The sequence below is a fragment of the Oncorhynchus nerka genome, linkage group LG13, assembly GCF_034236695.1.
Source record: "Oncorhynchus nerka isolate Pitt River linkage group LG13, Oner_Uvic_2.0, whole genome shotgun sequence".
NCBI classification, from domain to species: Eukaryota; Metazoa; Chordata; class Actinopteri; order Salmoniformes; family Salmonidae; genus Oncorhynchus; species Oncorhynchus nerka.
The window spans coordinates 46,672,411-46,694,716 of NC_088408.1; the positions used below are offsets into that span (position 1 = coordinate 46,672,411).

General features: G+C 45.2%; 1 protein-coding gene across 4 annotated transcripts in view; it reads left to right on the forward strand.

Annotated features, from left to right (window-relative positions):
- The window catches only part of LOC115139576 (serine/threonine-protein kinase MRCK beta), a 142,137-nt gene that overhangs the window by 38,590 nt on the left and 81,241 nt on the right, over positions 1-22,306 (forward strand). For 3 of the 4 annotated variants that reach the window (XM_029677119.2, XM_029677120.2, XM_029677121.2), the window contains exons 3-6: positions 1,124-1,207; positions 6,985-7,080; positions 8,934-9,082; positions 15,633-15,726. In XM_029677119.2, coding sequence (XP_029532979.1) covers positions 1,124-1,207; positions 6,985-7,080; positions 8,934-9,082; positions 15,633-15,726 — 423 coding nt within the window. Of the gene's footprint in view, positions 1-1,123; positions 1,208-6,984; positions 7,081-7,582; positions 7,889-8,933; positions 9,083-15,632; positions 15,727-22,306 lie in introns of those variants that run through there. The other variant, XM_065026442.1, reaches the window with a different exon arrangement.

Below are 22,306 nucleotides of genomic sequence, written 5' to 3' on the forward strand. Positions count from 1 at the left end.
CAGGACCTGAAGCAAAGATATGCATTTTCTTGATACCATTTGAAAGGAAAAACTTTGAAGTTTGGAAATGTGAAATTAATGTCGGAGACTATAACGTAAAAGCTAAACCAAACCAATTTGTTCCCCCCAATCTTTGAAATTTAAGAGTACATTGAGACAGCGATTTTAGGTGTAATTTAGTTGTCCACAAGATGGCAGCAGTGTGTGCAAAGTTAGACTGCCAGGAGTTTGCCAAAATGTGCCGAAGTCGTCAATTTATACATCTTTAAAGACTTTTTAATCATAGCTCATTAACAGCTCTCATACATATGTCTAGGGTCAGAACTATTTTACGGACCAGATTCTCCACAAGCCAGTTAACTACAGTGTTTTTCCCCTAACATTGTACATTGTACATTGTACGATGTTAGGGGAAACACTGTAGTACGCCGACTTGCAACGGAAAAATCTAAAGGAGCGTTTTTTTATTGAACTAGTCCAGTTAGTCCCTCCCTTTTTCTGTCCATTTTCTTCCATTTGCTGCCTAATGAACACAAGCCTATATTCCCCCTTAATGCATACTGGATGTTGGTGTGAGGATCAAAACTCTATGGCTGCCACCCATGTTGCACCCCAATCCCTAGGGCTCCCGAGTGGAGCAGCGGTCTCCGGTACTGCATCTCAGTGCTAGAGACGTCACTACAGACCCTGGTTCCATCCCAGGCTGTATCACAACTGGCCGTGATCGGGAATCCCGTGGGGCGGCGCACAATTGGCCCAGCGTCATCCGGGTTAGGGGAGGGTTTGGCTGGAGGTAGGCCTTCATTGTAAATAAGAAGTTGTTCTTAACCTTTATTTAACTTGGCAAGTCTGTGAAATAAATACAAATAAATAGTGTACTACTCTTGACCAGGGCCCAATATAGCGACTATGGTGCCATTTGGAATGCACCCACTATCTTAGAAAGCATTGTGTCCTGGGGGAGGCTCCTAGTTTACAGTAACTAGGCCAGTAGGAACGGGCAGGAAACATCAATAAGGAAGAACCTGCAATTCTCAGGCTGCATTTTAATTGTGTATTAATGATTTCTCTCTCCCACTCTCTCCCCTCCTCCATCTCTTTATTTATCTCTCTCCCACTCTAGGTTGCGGTGGTGAAGATGAAGAACACAGAACGCGTTTACGCCATGAAGATCCTGAACAAGTGGGAGATGCTGAAGAGAGCCGAGGTAAGGATCATACTGTAGTGTCCAAAATCTCCAATTGAAAGCTATAAATAGAAGAGCTAGAAGGTATATTCCCAGTCAAGTCAAGGTCCTGTGCTGGATGTAGTTTTATTTGTGATAGAGAAGAGCCATTTCTGCATACTGATTTGTGCTCCCAATAAGTGCTCAAGGCTTCATTTTCAATACACTTGTATTTGTTATGGATCCCCATTAGCTGCTGCCCTCTTCCTGGGGTCCAGCAAAATTAAGGCAGATTATACCAATTTAAAATCATTACAATGCATTCACATATTTCACAACACACTGTGTGCCCTCAGGCCCCTACTCCACCACGACCACATATCTACAGTAATAAATCCACGTGTCTGTGCCTATGTTTGTGTTTCTTCACAGTCCCTGCTGTTCCATATCGTGTATTTTTACCTGATTTTAAAATCTGATTCTACTGCTCGCATCAGTTGCCTGATGTGGAATAGAGTTCCATGTCGTCATGGCTCTATGTAGTACTGTGCGCCTCCCATAGTCTGTTCTGGACTTGGGGACTGTGAAGAGACCTCTGGTGGCATATGTATGGGTGTCTGAGCTGTGTGCTAGTAGTTTAAACAGACAGCTCGGTGCATTCAACATGTCAATACCTCTCACAGATACAAGTAGTGATGAAGTCACTCTCCTCCACTTTGAGCCAGGAGAGAGTGACATGCATATTATTAATATTTGCTCTCTGTGTACATCCAAGGGCCAGACGTGCTGCCTTGTCAAGGGCCAGACGTGCTGCCTTGTCAAGGGCCAGACGTGCTGCCTTGTCAAGGGCCAGACGTGCTGCCTTGTCAAGGGCCAGACGTGCTGCCTTGTCAAGGGCCAGACGTGCTGCCTTGTCAAGGGCCAGACGTGCTGCCTTGTTCTGAGCCAATTGCTATTTTAAGTCCTTTTTTGTGGCACCTGACCACACGACTGAACAGTAGTCAAGGTGTGACAAAACTAGGGCCTGTAGGACCTGCCTTGTTGATAGTGTTAAGAAGGCAGAGCATCACTTTATTTTAGACAGACTTCTTCCCATCTTCGCTACTACTGCATCAATATGTTCTGCTTAAATGACTACAGACCCCTAGCACTCACGTCCGTAGCCAAGTGCTTTGAAAGGCTGGTAATGGCTCACATCAACACCATTATCCCAGAAACCCTAGACCCACTCAAAATTGCATACCACCCAAACAGGTCCACAAATGATGCAATCTCTATTGCACTCCACACTGCCCTTTCCCACCTGGACAAAAGGAACCCCTATGTGAGAATGCTATTCATTGACTACAGCTCAGCGTTCAACACCATAGTGCCCTCAAAGCTCATCACTAAGTTAAGGATCCTGGGACTAAACACCTCCCTCTGCAACTGGATCCTGCACTTCCTGACGGGCCTCCCCCAGGTGGTGAGGGGTAGGTAGAAACACATCTGCCACGCTGATCCTCAACACTGGAGCCCCTCAGGGGTGCGTGCTCAGTCCCCTCCTGTACTCCCTGTTCACCCACGACTGCGTGGCCAGGTACGACTCCAACACCAAGTTTTCAGACGACACAACAGTGGTAGGCCTGATCACCGACAACGAATGGACAGCCTATAGGGAGGAGGTCAGAGACCTGGCCAGGTGGTGCCAGAATAACATCTTATCCCTCAACGGAGATGATTGTGTACTACAGGAAAAGGAGGACCGAGCAGGCCCCATTCACATTGACGGGGCTGTAGTGTCCACATCACCAAACTAGACAGTCTTGAAGAGGGCACAACGAAGCCTATTCCCTCAGGAAACTAAAAAAATTTGGCATGGGTCCTCAGATCCTCAAAAGGTTTGACAGCTGCACCATCGAGAGCATCCTGACTGGTTGCATCACTGCCTAGTACGGCAACTGCTCAGACACTGACCGCAAGGCACTACAGAGGGTAGTGTGTACGGCCCAGTACATCACTGAGGCTAAGCTGCCTGCCATCCAGGACCTCTACACCAGGCAGTGTCAGAGGAAGGCCCTAAAAAAATGTACAAAGACCCCACCCCAGTCATAGACAGTTCTCTGCTACCGTAAATCATGCAGCGCGTTGTTTCAAGATCGCAGATTTTAGAGTAACAACAAATGTCAGTACATATGCGTCTTACATCGGCTGAAAGCTTCAATTCTTGGTAATATAACTGCACTGTCCAATTTACAGTAGCTATTACTGTGAGAAAATGCCATGCTATTGTTTGAGGAGAGCTAACAACAAAACACTTTGTTCAACGCGATAGGTTTGATAAATTCACCTCTGAAGGTGAAATGTGTACTTACATTAACCCGTCTTGAGAAGTTGCTTCAATATACCCACATAATTTCCCTACCTCATGATGCCATCTATTTTGTGAAGTGCACCGGTCCCTCCTGCAGCAAAGCACCCCCACAACACGATGCTGTCAACCGTGCCTCATTGTGGTTTTTAGTGACTGAGAGGAGGAGGGTCATTGTGGTTTTTAGTGACTGAGAGGAGGAGGGTCATTGTGGTTTTTAGTGACTGAGAGAAGGAGGGTCATTGTGGTTTTTAGTGACAGAGAGGAGGAGGGTCATTGTGGTTTTTAGTGACTGAGAGGAGGAGGGTCATTGTGGTTTTTAGTGACTGAGAGGAGGAGGGTCATTGTGTTTTTTAGTGACTGAGAGGAGGAGGGTCATTGTGTTTTTTAGTGACTGAGAGGAGGAGGGTCATTGTGTTTTTTAGTGACAGAGGAGGAGGGTCATTGTGGTTTTTAGTGACTGAGAGGAGGAGGGTCAAATGTGGTTTTTAGTGACTGAGAGGAGGAGGGTCAAATGTGGTTTTTAGTGACTGAGAGGAGGGTCAAATGTGGTTTTTAGTGACTGAGAGGAGGGTCAAATGTGGTTTTTAGTGACTGAGGAGGGTCAAATGTGGTTTTTAGTGACTGAGGAGGGTCAAATGTGGTCTTTAGTGACAGAGGGTCAAATGTGGTCTTTAGTGACAGTGGGTCAAATGTGGTTTTTAGTGACTGAGGAGGGTCAAATGTGGTTTTTAGTGACTGAGGGTCAAATGTGGTTTTTAGTGACTGAGGAGGGTCAAATGTGGTTTTTAGTGACAGAGGGTCAAATGTGGTTTTTAGTGACAGAGGGTCAAATGTGGTTTTTAGTGACAGAGGGTCAAATGTGGTTTTTAGTGACCGAGAGGGTCAAATGTGGTTTTTAGTGACCGAGAGGGTCAAATGTGGTTTTTAGTGACCGAGAGGGTCGAATATGTGGTTTTTAGTGACCGAGAGGGTCGAATATGTGGTTTTTAGTGACCGAGAGGGTCGAATATGTGGTTTTTAGTGACCGAGAGGGTCGAATATGTGGTTTTTAGTGACCGAGAGGGTCGAATATGTGGTTTTTAGTGACCGAGAGGGTCGAATATGTGGTTTTTAGTGACCGAGAGGGTCGAATATGTGGTTTTTAGTGACCGAGAGGGTCGAATATGTGGTTTTTAGTGACCGAGAGGGTCGAATATGTGGTTTTTAGTGACCGAGAGGGTCGAATATGTGGTTTTTAGTGACCGAGAGGGTCGAATATGTGGTTTTTAGTGACCGAGAGGGTCGAATATGTGGTTTTTAGTGACCGAGAGGGTCGAATATGTGGTTTTTAGTGACCGAGAGGGTCGAATATGTGGTTTTTAGTGACCGAGAGGGTCGAATATGTGGTTTTTAGTGACCGAGAGGGTCGAATATGTGGTTTTTAGTGACCGAGAGGGTCGAATATGTGGTTTTTAGTGACCGAGAGGGTCGAATATGTGGTTTTTAGTGACCGAGAGGGTCGAATATGTGGTTTTTAGTGACCGAGAGGGTCGAATATGTGGTTTTTTAGTGACCGAGAGGGTCGAATATGTGGTTTTTTAGTGACGGAGGAGGAGGAGGGTCGAATATGTGGTTTTTAGCGACAGAGGGTCGAATATGTGGTTTTTAGCGACTGAGGAGGAGGGTCGAATATGTGGTTTTTAGCGACTGAGGAGGAGGGTCGAATATGTGGTTTTTAGCGACTGAGGAGGAGGGTCGAATATGTGGTTTTTAGCGACTGAGGAGGAGGGTCGAATATGTGGTTTTTAGCGACTGAGGAGGAGGGTCGAATATGTGGTTTTTAGCGACTGAGGAGGAGGGTCGAATATGTGGTTTTTAGCGACTGAGGAGGAGGGTCGAATATGTGGTTTTTAGCGACTGAGGAGGAGGGTCGAATATGTGGTTTTTAGTGACTGAGGAGGGTCGAATATGTGGTTTTTAGTGACCGAGAGGGTCGAATATGTGGTTTTTAGTGACCGAGAGGGTCGAATATGTGGTTTTTAGTGACCGAGAGGGTCGAATATGTGGTTTTTAGTGACCGAGAGGGTCGAATATGTGGTTTTTAGTGACCGAGAGGGTCGAATATGTGGTTTTTAGTGACCGAGAGGGTCGAATATGTGGTTTTTAGTGACCGAGAGGGTCGAATATGTGGTTTTTAGTGACCGAGAGGGTCGAATATGTGGTTTTTTAGTGACGGAGGAGGAGGAGGGTCGAATATGTGGTTTTTAGCGACAGAGGGTCGAATATGTGGTTTTTAGCGACTGAGGAGGAGGGTCGAATATGTGGTTTTTAGCGACTGAGGAGGAGGGTCGAATATGTGGTTTTTAGCGACTGAGGAGGAGGGTCGAATATGTGGTTTTTAGCGACTGAGGAGGAGGGTCGAATATGTGGTTTTTAGCGACTGAGGAGGAGGGTCGAATATGTGGTTTTTAGCGACTGAGGAGGAGGGTCGAATATGTGGTTTTTAGCGACTGAGGAGGAGGGTCGAATATGTGGTTTTTAGTGACCGAGAGGGTCGAATATGTGGTTTTTAGTGACCGAGAGGGTCGAATATGTGGTTTTTAGTGACCGAGAGGGTCGAATATGTGGTTTTTAGTGACCGAGAGGGTCGAATATGTGGTTTTTAGTGACCGAGAGGGTCGAATATGTGGTTTTTAGTGACCGAGAGGGTCGAATATGTGGTTTTTAGTGACCGAGAGGGTCGAATATGTGGTTTTTAGTGACCGAGAGGGTCGAATATGTGGTTTTTTAGTGACGGAGGAGGAGGAGGGTCGAATATGTGGTTTTTAGTGACAGAGGGTCGAATATGTGGTTTTTAGCGACTGAGGAGGAGGGTCAAATATGTGGTTTTTAGCGACTGAGGAGGAGGGTCAAATATGTGGTTTTTAGCGACAGAGAGGAGGGTCAAATGTGGTTTTTAGCGACTGAGAGGAGGGTCAAATGTGGTTTTTAGCGACTGAGAGGAGGGTCGAATATGTGGTTTTTTAGCGACTGAGGAGGAGGAGGGTCAAATATGTGGTTTTTAGCGACAGAGGAGGAGGGTCAAATATGTGGTTTTTAGCGACAGAGGAGGAGGGTCAAATATGTGGTTTTTAGTGACTGAGAGGAGGAGGGTCAAATATGTGGTTTTTAATGACTGAGAGGAGGAGGGTCGAAGATGTGGTTTTTAATGACTGAGAGGAGGAGGGTCAAATGTGGTTTTTAGTGACTGAGGAGGAGGGTCAAAGATGGGGTTTTTAATGACTGAGAGGAGGAGGGTCATTGATGTGGTTTTTCAGGAATACCTCATTCAGACTGACCTGTATGAAATTGACATTTAAAAAAATAGTATTTTACTGTTTCCAATACTCTGTTGATCCACATTTGTTTGTGTGTATGCTCACCCTTGTGTGCATGAAAGTAGGGAAATGTCATAGCTGACCCCTCGATGTCATTGTTTCCTACACAGACGGCGTGTTTCCGCGAGGAGAGAAACGTTCTAGTGAACGGAGACTGCCAGTGGATCACCACCCTCCACTACGCCTTCCAGGACGACAACTTTCTGGTAACAGTTTTACACACACGATGTTCTTCTATCCTCGTGGGGGACCTAAAGTACATTTTCATTCAGAATCCTATTTTCCCTAACCTAAACCCCAAACCCTAACTCCTAAACCTAACCACTAAACCCTTACCCTAATTGTAACCCTGAACCTAAAATAGCCTTTGTCCTCATGGGGATGTGGGAAATGTCCCCACAAGGGAGTTTTGTTTCTTGTTTTACTATCCTTGTGGGGACATTTGGGGATTTTAGTTCCCCACAAGGATAGAAGAACCAACACACACACACTTGTGTATAGTCTGTCTGGGTGTGTAGGATCTGTGTGTGTTTATGTATACAGTGTATTCAGAAAGTATTCAGACCCCTTCACTTTTTCCACATTTTGTTACGTTACAGCCTCATTCTAAAATTGATTGTATTTTTTCCTCATCAAATCTATACACAATACCCCATAATGATAAAGCGAAAACCGTTTTTTTTTTTTTTGCGAAATTATTAAATATTAAAAACAGATACCTTATTTACATACAGTGGGGAGAACAAGAATTTGATACACTGCCGATTTTGCAGGTTTTCCTACTTACAAAGCATGTAGAGGTCTGTAATTTTTATCGACGGGCCTGGACATGCGCTGGCTTGAGCAGGGGGACCTTGCGTGCGCTGCAGGATTTTAATCCATGATGGCGTAGTGTGTTACTAATGGTTTTCTTTGAGACTGTGGTCCCAGCTCTCTTCAGGTCATTGACCAGGTCCTGCCGTGTAGTTCTGGGCTGATCCCTCACCTTCCTCATGATCATTGATGCCCCACGAGGTGAGATCTTGCATGGAGCCCCAGACCGAGGGTGATTTACCGTCATCTTGAACTTCCCTCATTTTCTAATAATTGCGCCAACAGTTGTTGCCTTCTCACCAAGCTGCTTGCCTATTGTCCTGTAGCCCATCCCAGCTGTGTGCAGGTCTACAATTTTATCCCTGATGTCCTTACACAGCTCTCTGGTCTAGGCCATTGTGGAGAGGTTGGAGTCTGTTTGATTGAGTGTGTGGACAGGAGTCTTTTATACAGGTAACGAGTTCAAACAGGTGCAGTTAATACAGGTAATGAGTGGAGAACAGGAGGGCTTCTTAAAGAAAAACTAACAGGTCTGTGAGAGCCAGAATTCTTACTGGTTGGTAGGTGATCAAATACTTATGTCATGCAATAAAATGCAAATTAATTAAAAATCATACAATGTGATTTTCTGGATTTTTGTTTTAGATTCCGTCTCTCACAGTTGAAGTGTACCTATGATAAAAAAGTACAGACCTCTACATGCTTTGTAAGTAGGAAACACTGCCGATTTTGCAGGTTTTCAAATACTTGTTCTCCCCACTGTAAGTATTCAGACCCTTTTGCTATGAGACTCTCAATTGAGCTCAGGTGCATCCTGTTTTCATTCATACCCAAGAAGACTCGAGACTGTAATCACTGCCAAAGATGTTTCAACAAAGTACTGAGTAAAGGGTCTAGATGCTTATGTAAATGTGAAATTTCAGCTTTTTTATTTGTATGAATCCATTTTTTGCTTTGCCATTATCTCTGCAATACCTGGTGATGGACCACTGTGTGTTAACACAATATAACCTGTCTCTCCTCTGTAGTACCTGGTGATGGACCACTGTGTTAACACAATATAACCTGTCTCTCCTCTGTAGTACCTGGTGATGGACCACTGTGTGTTAACACAATATAACCTGTCTCTCCTCTGTAGTACCTGGTGATGGACCACTGTGTTAACACAATATAACCTGTCTCTCCTCTGTAGTACCTGGTGATGGACCACTGTGTTAACACAATATAACCTGTCTCTCCTCTGTAGTACCTGGTGATGGACTACTATGTGGGCGGTGACCTCTTGACCCTGCTCAGTAAGTTTGAGGACCGTCTCCCAGAGGACATGTCCAAGTTCTATGTGGCAGAGATGGTGCTGGCCATCCACTCTATACACCAACAACACTACGTCCACAGGTAAGAGGGATGTGTGTCAGTGTATCTGTGACCGATATGTAGAATGGCAGATCTCTCTCTGGAAGTGTTGAAAAGAGGTGAATGTGAATCTGTAACAGGTACAGAGTAGGCAGATCTCTCTCTGGAAGTGTTTGAAGAGAGGTGAATCTGTAACAGGTACAGAGTAGGAGTAGTACCACTAGACTACCTGCCGCCCCAGTGTGTCTGTGTCTGTGCGAGTACGGCACAGTACTTCACCGGGACCAAGCTTCCTGACATCCAGGACCTCTATACCAGGCGGTGTCAGAGGAAAGCCCTAAAAATCATCAGACACCCTAGTCATAGACTGTTCTCTCTGCTACCGCATGGCAAGCGGTACCGGAGCGCCAAGTCTAGGACCAAGAGGCTTCTTAACAGCTTCTACCCCCAAGCCATAAGACTCCTGAACAGCTAATCAAATGGCTACACAGACTATTTGCATTGCCCCCCCCCCCCCCCCAACGCTGCTACTACTCTGTTATTATTTAACAACTTTACCTACATGTACATAATTACCTCAAATTCCTCGATACCGGTGCCCCCCACACATTGACTCTGTACCGGTACCCCCTGTATATAGCCTCCACATTGACTCTGTACCGGTACCCCTGTATATAGCCTCCACATTGACTCTGTACCGGTACCCCTGTATATAGCCTCCACATTGACTCTGTACCGGTACCCCCTGTATATAGCCTCCACATTGACTCTGTACCTGTACTCCCTGTATATTTAGCCTCCACAATGACTCTGTACCGGTACCCCCTGTATATAGCCTCCACATTGACTCTGTACCGGTACCCCTGTATATAGCCTCCACATTGACTCTGTACCGGTACCCCTGTATATAGCCTCCACATTGACTCTGTACCGGTACCCCCTGTATATAGCCTCCACATTGACTCTGTACCGGTACACTCTGTATATAGCCTCTACATTGACTCTGTACCGGTACCCCCTGTACATAGCCTCCACATTGACTCTGTACCGGTACCCCCTGTATATAGCCTCCACATTGACTCTGTAACCGTAACACCCTGTATATAGCCTCCACATTGACTCTGTACCGTAACACCCTGTATTTAGCCTCCACATTGACTATGTACCGGTACCCCCTGTATATAGCTTCCACATTGACTCTGTACCGGTACCCCCTGTATATTTAGCCTCCACATTGACTCTGTACCGGTACCCCCTGTATATAGCTTCCACATTGACTCTGTACCGGTACCCCCCTGTATATAGCCTCCACATTGACTCTGTACCTGTACTCCCTGTATATTTAGCCTCCACAATGACTCTGTACCGGTACCCCCTGTATATAGCCTCCACATTGACTCTGTACCTGTACTCCCTGTATATTTAGCCTCCACAATGACTCTGTACCGGTACCCCCTGTATATAGCCTCCACATTGACTCTGTACCGGTACCCCCTGTATATAGCCACCACATTGACTCTGTACCTGTACTCCCTGTATATTTAGCCTCCACAATGACTCTGTACCGGTACCCCCTGTATATAGCCTCCACATTGACTCTGTACCTGTACTCCCTGTATATTTAGCCTCCACAATGACTCTGTACCGGTACCCCCTGTATATAGCCTCCACATTGACTCTGTACCGGTACCCCCTGTACATAGCCTCCACATTGACTCTGTACCGGTACCCCCTGTATATAGCCTCCACATTGACTCTGTACCTGTACTCCCTGTATATTTAGCCTCCACAATGACTCTGTACCGGTACACTCTGTATATAGCCTCTACATTGACTCTGTACCGGTACCCCCTGTACATAGCCTCCACATTGACTCTGTACCGGTACCCCCTGTATATAGCCTCCACATTGACTCTGTAACCGTAACACCCTGTATATAGCCTCCACATTGACTCTGTACCGTAACACCCTGTATTTAGCCTCCACATTGACTATGTACCGGTACCCCCTGTATATAGCTTCCACATTGACTCTGTACCGGTACCCCCTGTATATTTAGCCTCCACATTGACTCTGTACCGGTACCCCCTGTATATAGCTTCCACATTGACTCTGTACCGGTACCCCCCTGTATATAGCCTCCACATTGACTCTGTACCTGTACTCCCTGTATATTTAGCCTCCACAATGACTCTGTACCGGTACCCCCTGTATATAGCCTCCACATTGACTCTGTACCGTAACACCCTGTATTTAGCCTCCACATTGACTATGTACCGGTACCCCCTGTATATAGCTTCCACATTGACTCTGTACCGGTACCCCCTGTATATTTAGCCTCCACATTGACTCTGTACTGGTACCCCCTGTATATAGCTTCCACATTGACTCTGTACCGGTACCCCCCTGTATATAGCCTCCACATTGACTCTGTACCTGTACTCCCTGTATATTTAGCCCCCACAATGACTCTGTACCGGTACCCCCTGTATATAGCCTCCACATTGACTCTGTACCGGTACCCCCTGTATATAGCCACCACATTGACTCTGTACCTGTACTCCCTGTATATTTAGCCTCCACATTGACTCTGTACCGTAACACCTTGTATATAGCCTCCACATTGACTCTGTACCGGTACCCCCTGTATATAGCCTCCACATTGGCTCTGTACCGGTACCCCCTGTATATAGCCTCCACATTGACTCTGTACCGGTACCCCCTGTATGTAGCCTTGTAAGTAAGCATTTTGCTGTAAGGTTGTATTCGGGCACGTGACAAATACAATTGTATTTTATTTGGTCTAATGCTTTGGGAATCTGTGAGGAGGACTGAACGGGGAGGGAATTTGACCACAGCCAGAGAGAGGAAGGGTCTGGTACCATTTCGATCTGTAGTCCTTTTCCCTTAGCCCCTACCCATCTGAATGGGATAGATATGTGTAATTGCCAACAATGCGGCGAAAGTAGGCTTTCCAATTGGGCTAAGTGGAGCCTTCTGCAAATTGCTATTCCCCCTATGGCATCCTTTCAGATTTGGGAACACCGGAGGGGCCAGGGACCACAATGGAATGTGCCGTATGAGACTGATGTACTGCAGTGAGATAGAGGGGGAAACGGAGGGAGAGGTACAAGATTAATCCACGGAGGGAGGGTGGGATAGAAGGGGAACGATGAGCGAGGGAGAAAGAGATGAAGTGTGAGAGAGGGGGAGCGACAGAACAAGAGAATGAAAGTGTCGGGGGAAGCCTACTTTCTCTCTGTGACACACACTCCGACACACTTGCTGACTCACACACTCCAAAACAAACACACATACTAGAGCTGGGACTATAAACCGAAAATGATTCACTGACTTTACCGATCAGTTATCAAGAGAAATGTGAAGTTTTGAAATGAAATACGTTTACGAGTATGAGTGATTGTTAACCCTTTACAGTCATACCTGTACACGGGGTGAAAATGGCAGATCTGAGCACTAATATGCCCTTAAATTGGAATGTAGAGGCTGTACAGTAATTGTCAGAGCTCTGGCTCTGCGCTTCACGGTGCGGTTTTGACTGACAACCGCTCTGAATTTGAGCACCTCGCGTGACAGGAAGTTGTCCCCATCCCTCCCTGTAATTGGACAACTTTTTGCAATTTTTTTGTTGTCTGAGGGAAATACTGAAAATGAAGATGACTCTATGTATTTTGAAAGATGAGACGTTGACGATTATAATAAATACCTCTTTGATGTCATGAAAGCGAGTCCAAATATGCATTTCACGTTTCCAATTCATAAATCTCCCGTTCGATGCACAGTTCCAGGATTACGTCATACCCTAGATTGTTCTGAACACAATTATTGCGAAGACAATTTGCCGCGGCACACGTACCTGAATGCACTCATGACTCCTTTCTCTCCGCACCGACATTGCGTTCTGTTTCTCTGAATTGCCTTGTGAAAGCCTGACACTGTAAGATCGTATTTTATGACTAAACGAGTCATGTTGGCAATAGAATAAGCTTTCAAATCATGGCCACCTGAACCATATTATGATTTATAATGGACCGTTTTTGGATTGTGTAAACAACAGGAATTGTGTGATGGCGGGGATGCAGGGCTGTGTTCCAAGGGAAACAACTACATGTTGTTCCTGAACGGCAAAGCAAGGAGAGCTCAAAAAGTAGCTTCTAGTTAACTTTTTGTCAAGTCATAAAAGTGCATTGAAATTGCTTAGGATCTGTTCACACTTTGGAGAGGTGTGTGGCCACTTGGAGACACCAGTTTGTCCTCACTTTTAATTGTTTTGGTCTTATATTGCACCTACAGTTGAAGTCGGAAGTTTACATACACTTAGGTTGGAGTCATTAAAACTAATTTTCAACCACTCCACAAATGTCTTGTTAACAAACTATAGTTTTGGCAAGTCGGTTAGGACATCTACTTTGTTCTTGACACAAGTAATTTTTCCAACAATTGTTTACAGACAGATTATTTCACTGTATCACAATTCCAGTAGGTCAGAAGTTTACATACACTAAGTTGACTGCTTTTAAACAGCTTGGAAAATTCCAGAAAATTATGTCATGGCTTTAGAAGCTTCTGATAGGCTAATTGACATCCTTTGTGTCAATTGGACATGTACCTGTGGATGTATTTCAAGGCCTACCTTCAAACTCAGTGCCTCTTTGCTTGACATCATGAGAAAATCAAGCCAAGACCTCAGAAAAAAATGGTAAACCTCCACCAGTCTGGTTCATCCTTGAGAGCAATTTCCAAATGCCTGAAGGTACCATGTTCATCTGTACAAATAATAGTACGCAAGTATAAACACCATGGGATCACGCAGCCGTCATATCGCTCAGGAAGGAGATGCGTTCTGTCTCCTAGAGATGAACGTACTTTGGTGCAAAAAGTGCAAATCGATCCCAGAACAACAGCAAAGGACCTTGTAAAGATGCTGGAGGAAACCGGTACAAAGTATCTATATCCACAGTAAAACGAGTCCTATATCGACATAACCTGAAAGGCCGCTCAGCAAAGAAGAAGCCACTGCTTCAAAACCGCCATAAAAAAGCCAGACTATGGTTTGCAACTGCACTTGGGGACAAACATGGTACTTTTTTGGAGAAATGTCATCTGGTCTGATGAAACAAAAATAGAACTGTTTGGCCATAATGACCATCGTTATGTTTGGATGGAAAAGGGGAGGCTTGCAAGCCGAAGAACACCATCCCAACCGTGAAGCACGGGGGTGGCAGCATCATGTTGTGGGGGTGCTTTGCTGCAGGAGGGACTGGTGCACTACCCAAAATAGATGGCATCATGAGGGAGGACAATTATGTGGATATATTGAAGCAACATCTCAGTCATGTAGTTAAAGCTTGGTCGCAAATGGGTCTTAATGGACAATGACCCCAAGCATACTTCCAAAGTTGTGGGAAAATGGCTTAAGGACAACAAAGTCAAGGTATTGGAGTGGCCATCAAAGCCCTGACCTCAATCCTATAAAAATGTGTGAGCAGAACTGAAAGTGTGTGCGAGCAAGGAGGCCTACAAAGCTGACTCAGTTACACCAGCTGTGTCAGGAGAAATTGGTCAAAATTCACCCAACTTATTGTGGGAAGCTTGTGGATGGCTAGCTGAAACGTTTGACTCAAGTTAAACAATTTAAAGGCAATGTTGCCAAATAATAATTGAGTGTATGTAAACTTCTGACCCACTGGGAATGTGATGAAAGAAATAAAAGCTGAACTAAATCATTCTCTCCACTTATTCTGACATTTCACATTCTTAAAATGAAGTGGTGATCCTAACTGACCTAAGACGGGGAATATTTACTAGGATTAAATGTCAGGAATTGTGAGTATTTGGCTAAGGTGTATGTAAACTTCCGACTTCAACTGTATCCCACATTTTCCAGGAATATTGTTACTGAATGTATCCAGAGTATTTTCAGATTTCCTTATCAACAAATTCGGTGAAAAGTACTGTAAAATGTCACAAAATCAACAGTGGTAATGTTTGGATTCAGTCTTGTCAGGTGTAAAGGGTTCATGGGAAAATTGATGGCTCCAACCATCATGGTAGTTGTTTAAAGGATAAAATAACTGTGAAATTAGAAGAGGACAAACACCACCGTACACTTAGTTTGTTCTCTCCTCTAATGGTTGTGTGAATGAGTGTATCAATACACAATCATATACAGTGTATTGATATTGTGTGTGTGTGTGGCCTATTAGTTTGCATTGGGCTTGTTGCGTTTAGGTGTTTATGCCGTGCCCAGCATGGTGCCAGGATTAGTACAACAGAGGGCACTGCCAGGGTGCGGGAGTAGAGGGGGAACGGGAGAGAGAGGGACGGTGGATAAACAATGGCGAGCTGTTCAGCTCAGATAGCCACCCGGGAGAGAAATGTTGAGGGGAGGGTGTGTGTGTATTGATCCGTACATTTTATCTGATGCAATTTAAGGTGCTCTTTAAGACAATGTCACAATCATATACAGGGCTATATATTGGTGGAGAGGAGACGCACATGGCCAATCCTAACCATTTCTGTCTCTCTCTCTACCCCTCTCTCTCTACCCCTCTCTCTCTCCCTCCTCCAGAGATATCAAGCCAGACAACGTGCTGCTAGACATGAACGGCCACATCCGGCTGGCCGACTTTGGCTCCTGCCTGAAGATGATGCAGGATGGCACGGTCAGTCAGACACACAGGTTTAGCCAATAAGTTGGAATCTGCCCTCAGGTGGAAACCGCTCCACTTGCTGCCCCACCACCATTGATTTTGATGCCGAGCTGAGGAGCTACACACAGCATGGTTAAAAGAACACACTGAACAGCACTGGCACTGCAAACTGCTTCCAGAGGGAGCCACTGCTAGGAAACAATACAGCTTCTCAGCTCTTCGTGGGACTGGTTTTTGCAGGGCCTGGTCAGCACGGTCGGAGTAGTACGCCATGGACAGGTAGACACATGAAGGGTACAGCTCCAGGTTGAGGGAGGATGGATGCAGCACTGGGTCACCTACAGTGCAGTGCCCATGGAGCAATGTAAAGCTCTCTAGACACATAGGACTTGAAGCCTCTCTTTCTCTACACATACCAGCCCCTTTAGCTCCAATAGACAGGAAATCAAAATGCTTCTACTACTGTATGTGTGTGTCACGTGTACACGTGTGACAATGACATAACCCCACAGGCTATGCCTCATCTTCAAAACACGTCACAAGCGTAGAATGCAGTTGAATATACAGAAGTTCAGGCTTTTTTCTCACTGACTGACCCTGTGTCCCAAATGGCATCCTTTTCCATATACAGTACACTGCTTTTGACCAGAGCCCTTTTTTGTTTACAAGAAAGCGTCACGTTCCCGGTACCAAAAAGCTCTGTAGCATGATAGCTAACATTTAAAGTCCTTGACAAACTTAAGTGAGTGGGTGATGACCATGAAAACAAGCTTGACTGCTTCTGGCTTTATCTAGCTCTATTTGGGATATTTTACCTCGCTAACTTGCTAGGTAATCAATCCTCCTCTGACATATGTGATAATCTAGTTGCATGTGATTGTATCCCGCGCTTGGTAAACAGGGGTTTCTGATGATGAACTGGGCTCGCTACTTTTCATGACGGGCCGGTAAATGGGTCTATAGGGGATAGGGTGATATTTCGTGAGATTAGTCAGGTCAATGAGGAGTGGCTTACAGTAAATACTTCCAACTATAGAAATACAATGACTAGAGATTACAGTAGATTCTAATTATTTACATACAACAAGGACCTGAACAATCTTAAAGAGAACTAGTACCACAAGTAGAAGCCACATTCGAATGTAACAGCCTTGTGCAGCAGCAGCACTCCGGGTGAAGTTTTCCCTAGGAACAGATCTAGGATCAGCTTCCCTTCGTCAAGGGGCAACTTCACCCTACTGCAGCAGCAGCACTCCGGGTGAAGTTTTCCCTAGGAACAGATCTAGGATCAGCTTCCCTTCGTCAAGGGGCAACTTCACCCTACTGCAGCAGCAGCACTCCGGGTGAAGTTTTCCCTAGGAACAGACTGCACAGCAGCTAACATCATCCAGTTTTAGTCGATTCAAATGGTAATGGTGGCTATATAATCTGATTTGGGTGTCATAGGGGGCTTCACTTAGTGTCTTTTTCACAGAACCTGATTAACTCACAACAAGAAATATGCTCAATTTAGGTTTAGCCAGTAAGTGTATATTATATTTTTAATCAGTGTTGTTTAAAGTTGGAATCTGCCTTAGGGGGAAAAAGTGCCACCACTGTTGTTGCTGAGCTGAGGAGCATCGCTCAGCATGGTAAAAATACCCTCCAAGGATGCTCAAACCTCTCCCCAAGCTTCCTCTGACTTTGCAGTTTCCTCCATTTCCCACAAAGCCACTCAGGATTCTGCTCTCTGAGCCACTGGGCAGCACCATGCAATAGGAGAAATGTGATGGACCCTCCTGTTAAATGACACATTTCTTCATGTAACAACATAGAAACAAAAGGATCAATGGCTCATTCAAGAAAATACAGTCTCCCTCTTTGACATGGGCCAGTATAAATCTGACATATGCGATATACATTTTTGCGTTCTAAAAGTAATCTTCCTATTAACTTCTGGTCTCGTGAGAGTGGCTTTATCACAATGCTATGTCGTACCAGCTGTATTTCGACAAGGGCTCATGATACACATGAAATGACCCGGAGAATCGATAGAACATGCTCAGAGAAGCCCCCAAAATATATATCATTCAAAATGGGTGAATCTTTCCTTGAAGGTCTGACTATATGCCTTTAGTCTCTAAACTTCTTACACAAAGCTTAACGACAGTCCAAGCAGTGTATGCAATGTCAAATTACCATTAAATTTGATTAAAAATCAAAGTAGCTCAGGAGTGGCGTAATCTGTCTAGGAATCAAGCTCTTCATTTTTTATTAAGATTTGTCTCCCTCTTAAAAACCTAGCATCTGTAAATGAAAAGTAAATGACGTGATATGCCGAGCGCCCTCAAATTTCAGCGGGTGTAAAATGGAAAGAAGGTCTGCATCCCAAATGGCACCCTATTCCCTACTACAGTGCCTTGCAAAAGTATTCATCCCGCTTGGGAGTTTTTCCTATTTTGTTGCATTACAACTTGTAATTTAAATAGATTTTTATTTGGATTTCATGTAATGGACATGCACAAAATAGTCCAAATTGGTGAAATGAAAAAAATTACTTTTTTTCAATAAAATTGAAAAAATTGAAAAGTGGTGTGTGCATATGTATTCACCTGCTTTGCTATGAAGCCCCTAAATAAGATCTGGTGCAACCAATTACCTTCAGAAGTCACATGAATCTAAGTGTCACATGATCTCAGTACATATACACCTGTTCTGAAAGGCCCCAGAGTCTGCAACACCACTAAGCAAGGGGCACCACCAAGCAAGCGGCACTATGAAGACCAAGGAGCTCTCCAAACAGGTCAGGGACAAAGTTGTGGAGAAGTACAGATCAGGGTTGGGTTCTAAAAAAATATCACAAACTTTTAACATCCCACAGAGCACCATTAAATCATTATTAAAAAATGGAAAGAATATGGCACCACAACAAACCTGCCAAGACTCACGGACCAGACAAGAAGGGCATTAATCAGAGAGGCAACAAAGAGACCAAAGATAACCCTGAAGGAGCTGCAAAGCTCCACAGCGGAGATTGGCGTATCTGTCCATAGGACCACTTTAAGATGTACACTCCACTGAACTGGGCTTTACAGAAGAGTGGCCAGAAAAAAAGCCATTGCTTAAAAAAAAAAAAAAGCACACGTTTGGTGTTCACCAAAAGGCACGTGGGAGACTCCACAAACATATGGAAGAAGGTGCTCTGGTCAGATGAGACTAAAATTGAGCTTTTTGGCCATCTAGGAAAACACTAGGTCTGGCGCAAACCCAACACTTCTCATCATCCCGAACACCATCCCCACAGTGAAGCATGGTGGTGGTGGCAGCGCCATGCTGTGGGGATGTTTTTCCTCGGCAGGGACTGGGAAACTGGTCAGAATTTAAGAAATGATGGATGGTTCTAAATACAGGGCCATTCTTGAGGGAAACCTGTTTCAGTATTCCAGAGATTTGGGTCTGGGATAGAGTTTCACCTTCCAGCAGGACAATGACCCTAAGCATACTGCTAAAGCAACACTCGAGGGGTTTAAGGGGAAACATTTAAATGTCTTGGAATGGCCTAGTCAAAGCCCAGACCTCAATCCAATTGAGAATCTGTGGTATGACTTAAAGATTGCTGTACACCAGCGGAACCCATCCAACTTGAAGGAGCTGGAGCAGTTTTGCCTTGAAGAATGGGCAAAAATCCCGGTGGTTAGATGTGCCAAATTTATAGAAACGTACCCCAAGAGACTTGCAGCTGTAATTGCTGCAAAAGGTGGCTATACAAAGTATTGGCTTTGGGGAGGTGAATAGTTATGATTAACATATACAGTGAGGGGGAAAAGTATTTGATCCCCTGCTGATTTTGTATGTTTGCCCACTGACAAAGAAATGATCCGTCTATAATTTTAATGGTAGGTTTATTTGAACAGTGAGACAGAATAACAAAAAAATCCAGAAAAATGCATGTCATAAATTGTATAAATTGACTTGCATTATAATGAGGGAAATAAGTATTTGACCCCCTCTCAATCAGATAGATTTCTGGCTCCCAGGTGTCTTTTATACAGGTAACGAGCTGAGATTAGGAGCACACTCTTAAAGGGAGTGCTCCCAATCTCAGCTTGTTACCTGTATAAAAGACAACTGTCCACAGAAGCAATCAATCGATCAGATTCCATGTACCGGCACATAGACTCTGTACCGGTACCCCCTGCATATAGTCTCATTGCTAACCGGTGCCCCTGCACATTGACTCTGTACCGGTCCCCCTGTATATAGTCTAATTACTAACCGGTGCCCCTGCACATTGACTCTGTACCGGTACCCCCTGTATATAGCCTCCACATTGACTCTGTACCGTAATACCCTGTATATAGCCTCCACATTGACTCTGTACCGGTACCCCCTGTATATAATCTAATTACTAACCGGTGCCCCTGCACATTGACTCTGTACCGGTCCCCCTGTATATAGTCTAATTACTAACCGGTGCCCCTGCACATTGACTCTGTACCGGTACCCCCTGTATATAGCCTCCACATTGACTCTGTACCGGTACCCCCTGTATATAGTCTCCACATTGACTCTGTACCGGTACCCCCTATATATAGTCTCATTATTATCCGGTGCCCCTGCACATTGACTCTGTACCGGTCCCCCTGTATATAGTCTAATTACTAACCGGTGCCCCTGCACATTGACTCTGTACCGGTACCCCCTGTATATAGCCTCCACATTGACTCTGTACCGGTACCCCCTGTATATAGTCTCCACATTGACTCTGTACCGGTACCCCCTATATATAGTCTCATTATTATCCGGTGCCCCTGTACATTGACTCTGTACCGTTACCCCCTGTATATAGTCTCATTGCTAACCGGTGCCCCTGCACATTGACTCTGTACCGGTACCTCCTGTGTATAGCCTCCACATTGACTCTGTACCGGTACTCCCTGTATATAGCCTCCACATTGACTCTGTACCAGTACCCCCTGTATTTAGCCTCCACATTGACTCTGTACCAGTACCCCCTGTATTTAGCCTCCACATTGACTCTGTACCAGTACCCCCTGTATTTAGCCTCCACATTGACTCTGTACCGGTACCTCCTGTGTATAGTCTCCACATTGACTCTGTACCGGTACCTCCTGTGTATAGTCTCCACATTGACTCTGTACCGGTACCTCCTGTGTATAGTCTCCACATTGACTCTGTACCGGTACCCCCTGTATATAGCCTCCACATTGACTCTGTACCGGTACCCCCTATATTTAGCCTCCACATTGACTCTGTACCGGTACCCCCTATATATAGTCTCATTATTATCCGGTGCCCCTGCACATTGACTCTGTACCGGTCCCCCTGTATATAGTCTAATTACTAACCGGTGCCCCTGCACATTGACTCTGTACCGGTACCCCCTGTATATAGCCTCCACATTGACTCTGTACCGGTACCCCCTGTATATAGTCTCCACATTGACTCTGTACCGGTACCCCCTATATATAGTCTCATTATTATCCGGTGCCCCTGTACATTGACTCTGTACCGTTACCCCCTGTATATAGTCTCATTGCTAACCGGTGCCCCTGCACATTGACTCTGTACCGGTACCTCCTGTGTATAGTCTCCACATTGACTCTGTACCGGTACTCCCTGTATATAGCCTCCACATTGACTCTGTACCAGTACCCCCTGTATTTAGCCTCCACATTGACTCTGTACCGGTACCCCTGTATATAGCCTCCACATTGACTCTGTACCAGTACCCCCTGTATTTAGTCTCCACATTGACTCTGTACCGGTACTCCCTGTATATAGCCTCCACATTGACTCTGTACCAGTACCCCCTGTATTTAGCCTCCACATTGACTCTGTACCAGTACCCCCTGTATTTAGCCTCCACATTGACTCTGTACCAGTACCCCCTGTATTTAGCCTCCACATTGACTCTGTACCGGTACCTCCTGTGTATAGTCTCCACATTGACTCTGTACCGGTACCTCCTGTGTATAGTCTCCACATTGACTCTGTACCGGTACCTCCTGTGTATAGTCTCCACATTGACTCTGTACCGGTACCCCCTGTATATAGCCTCCACATTGACTCTGTACCGGTACCCCCTATATTTAGCCTCCACATTGACTCTGTACCGGTACCCCTGTATATAGCCTCCACATTGACTCTGTACCGGTACCCCCTATATATAGTCTCCACATTGACTCTGTACCGGTACCCCCTGTATATAGTCTCCACATTGACTCTGTACCGGTACCCCCTGTATATAGCCTCCACATTGACTCTGTACCGGTACCTCCTGTATATAGTCTCATTATTATCCAGTGCCCCTCCACATTGACTCTGTACCGGTACCCCCTGTATATAGTCTCCACATTGACTCTGTACCGGTAACCCCTGTATATAGTCTCATTATTATCCAGTGCCCCTGCACATTGACTCTGTACCGGTACCCCCTATATATAGTCTCATTATTATCCAGTGCCCCTGCACATTGACTCTGTACCGGTACCCCCTGTATATAGTCTCATTATTATCCAGTGCCCCTGCACATTGACTCTGTACCGGTACCCCCTATATATAGTCTCATTATTATCCAGTGCCCCTGCAC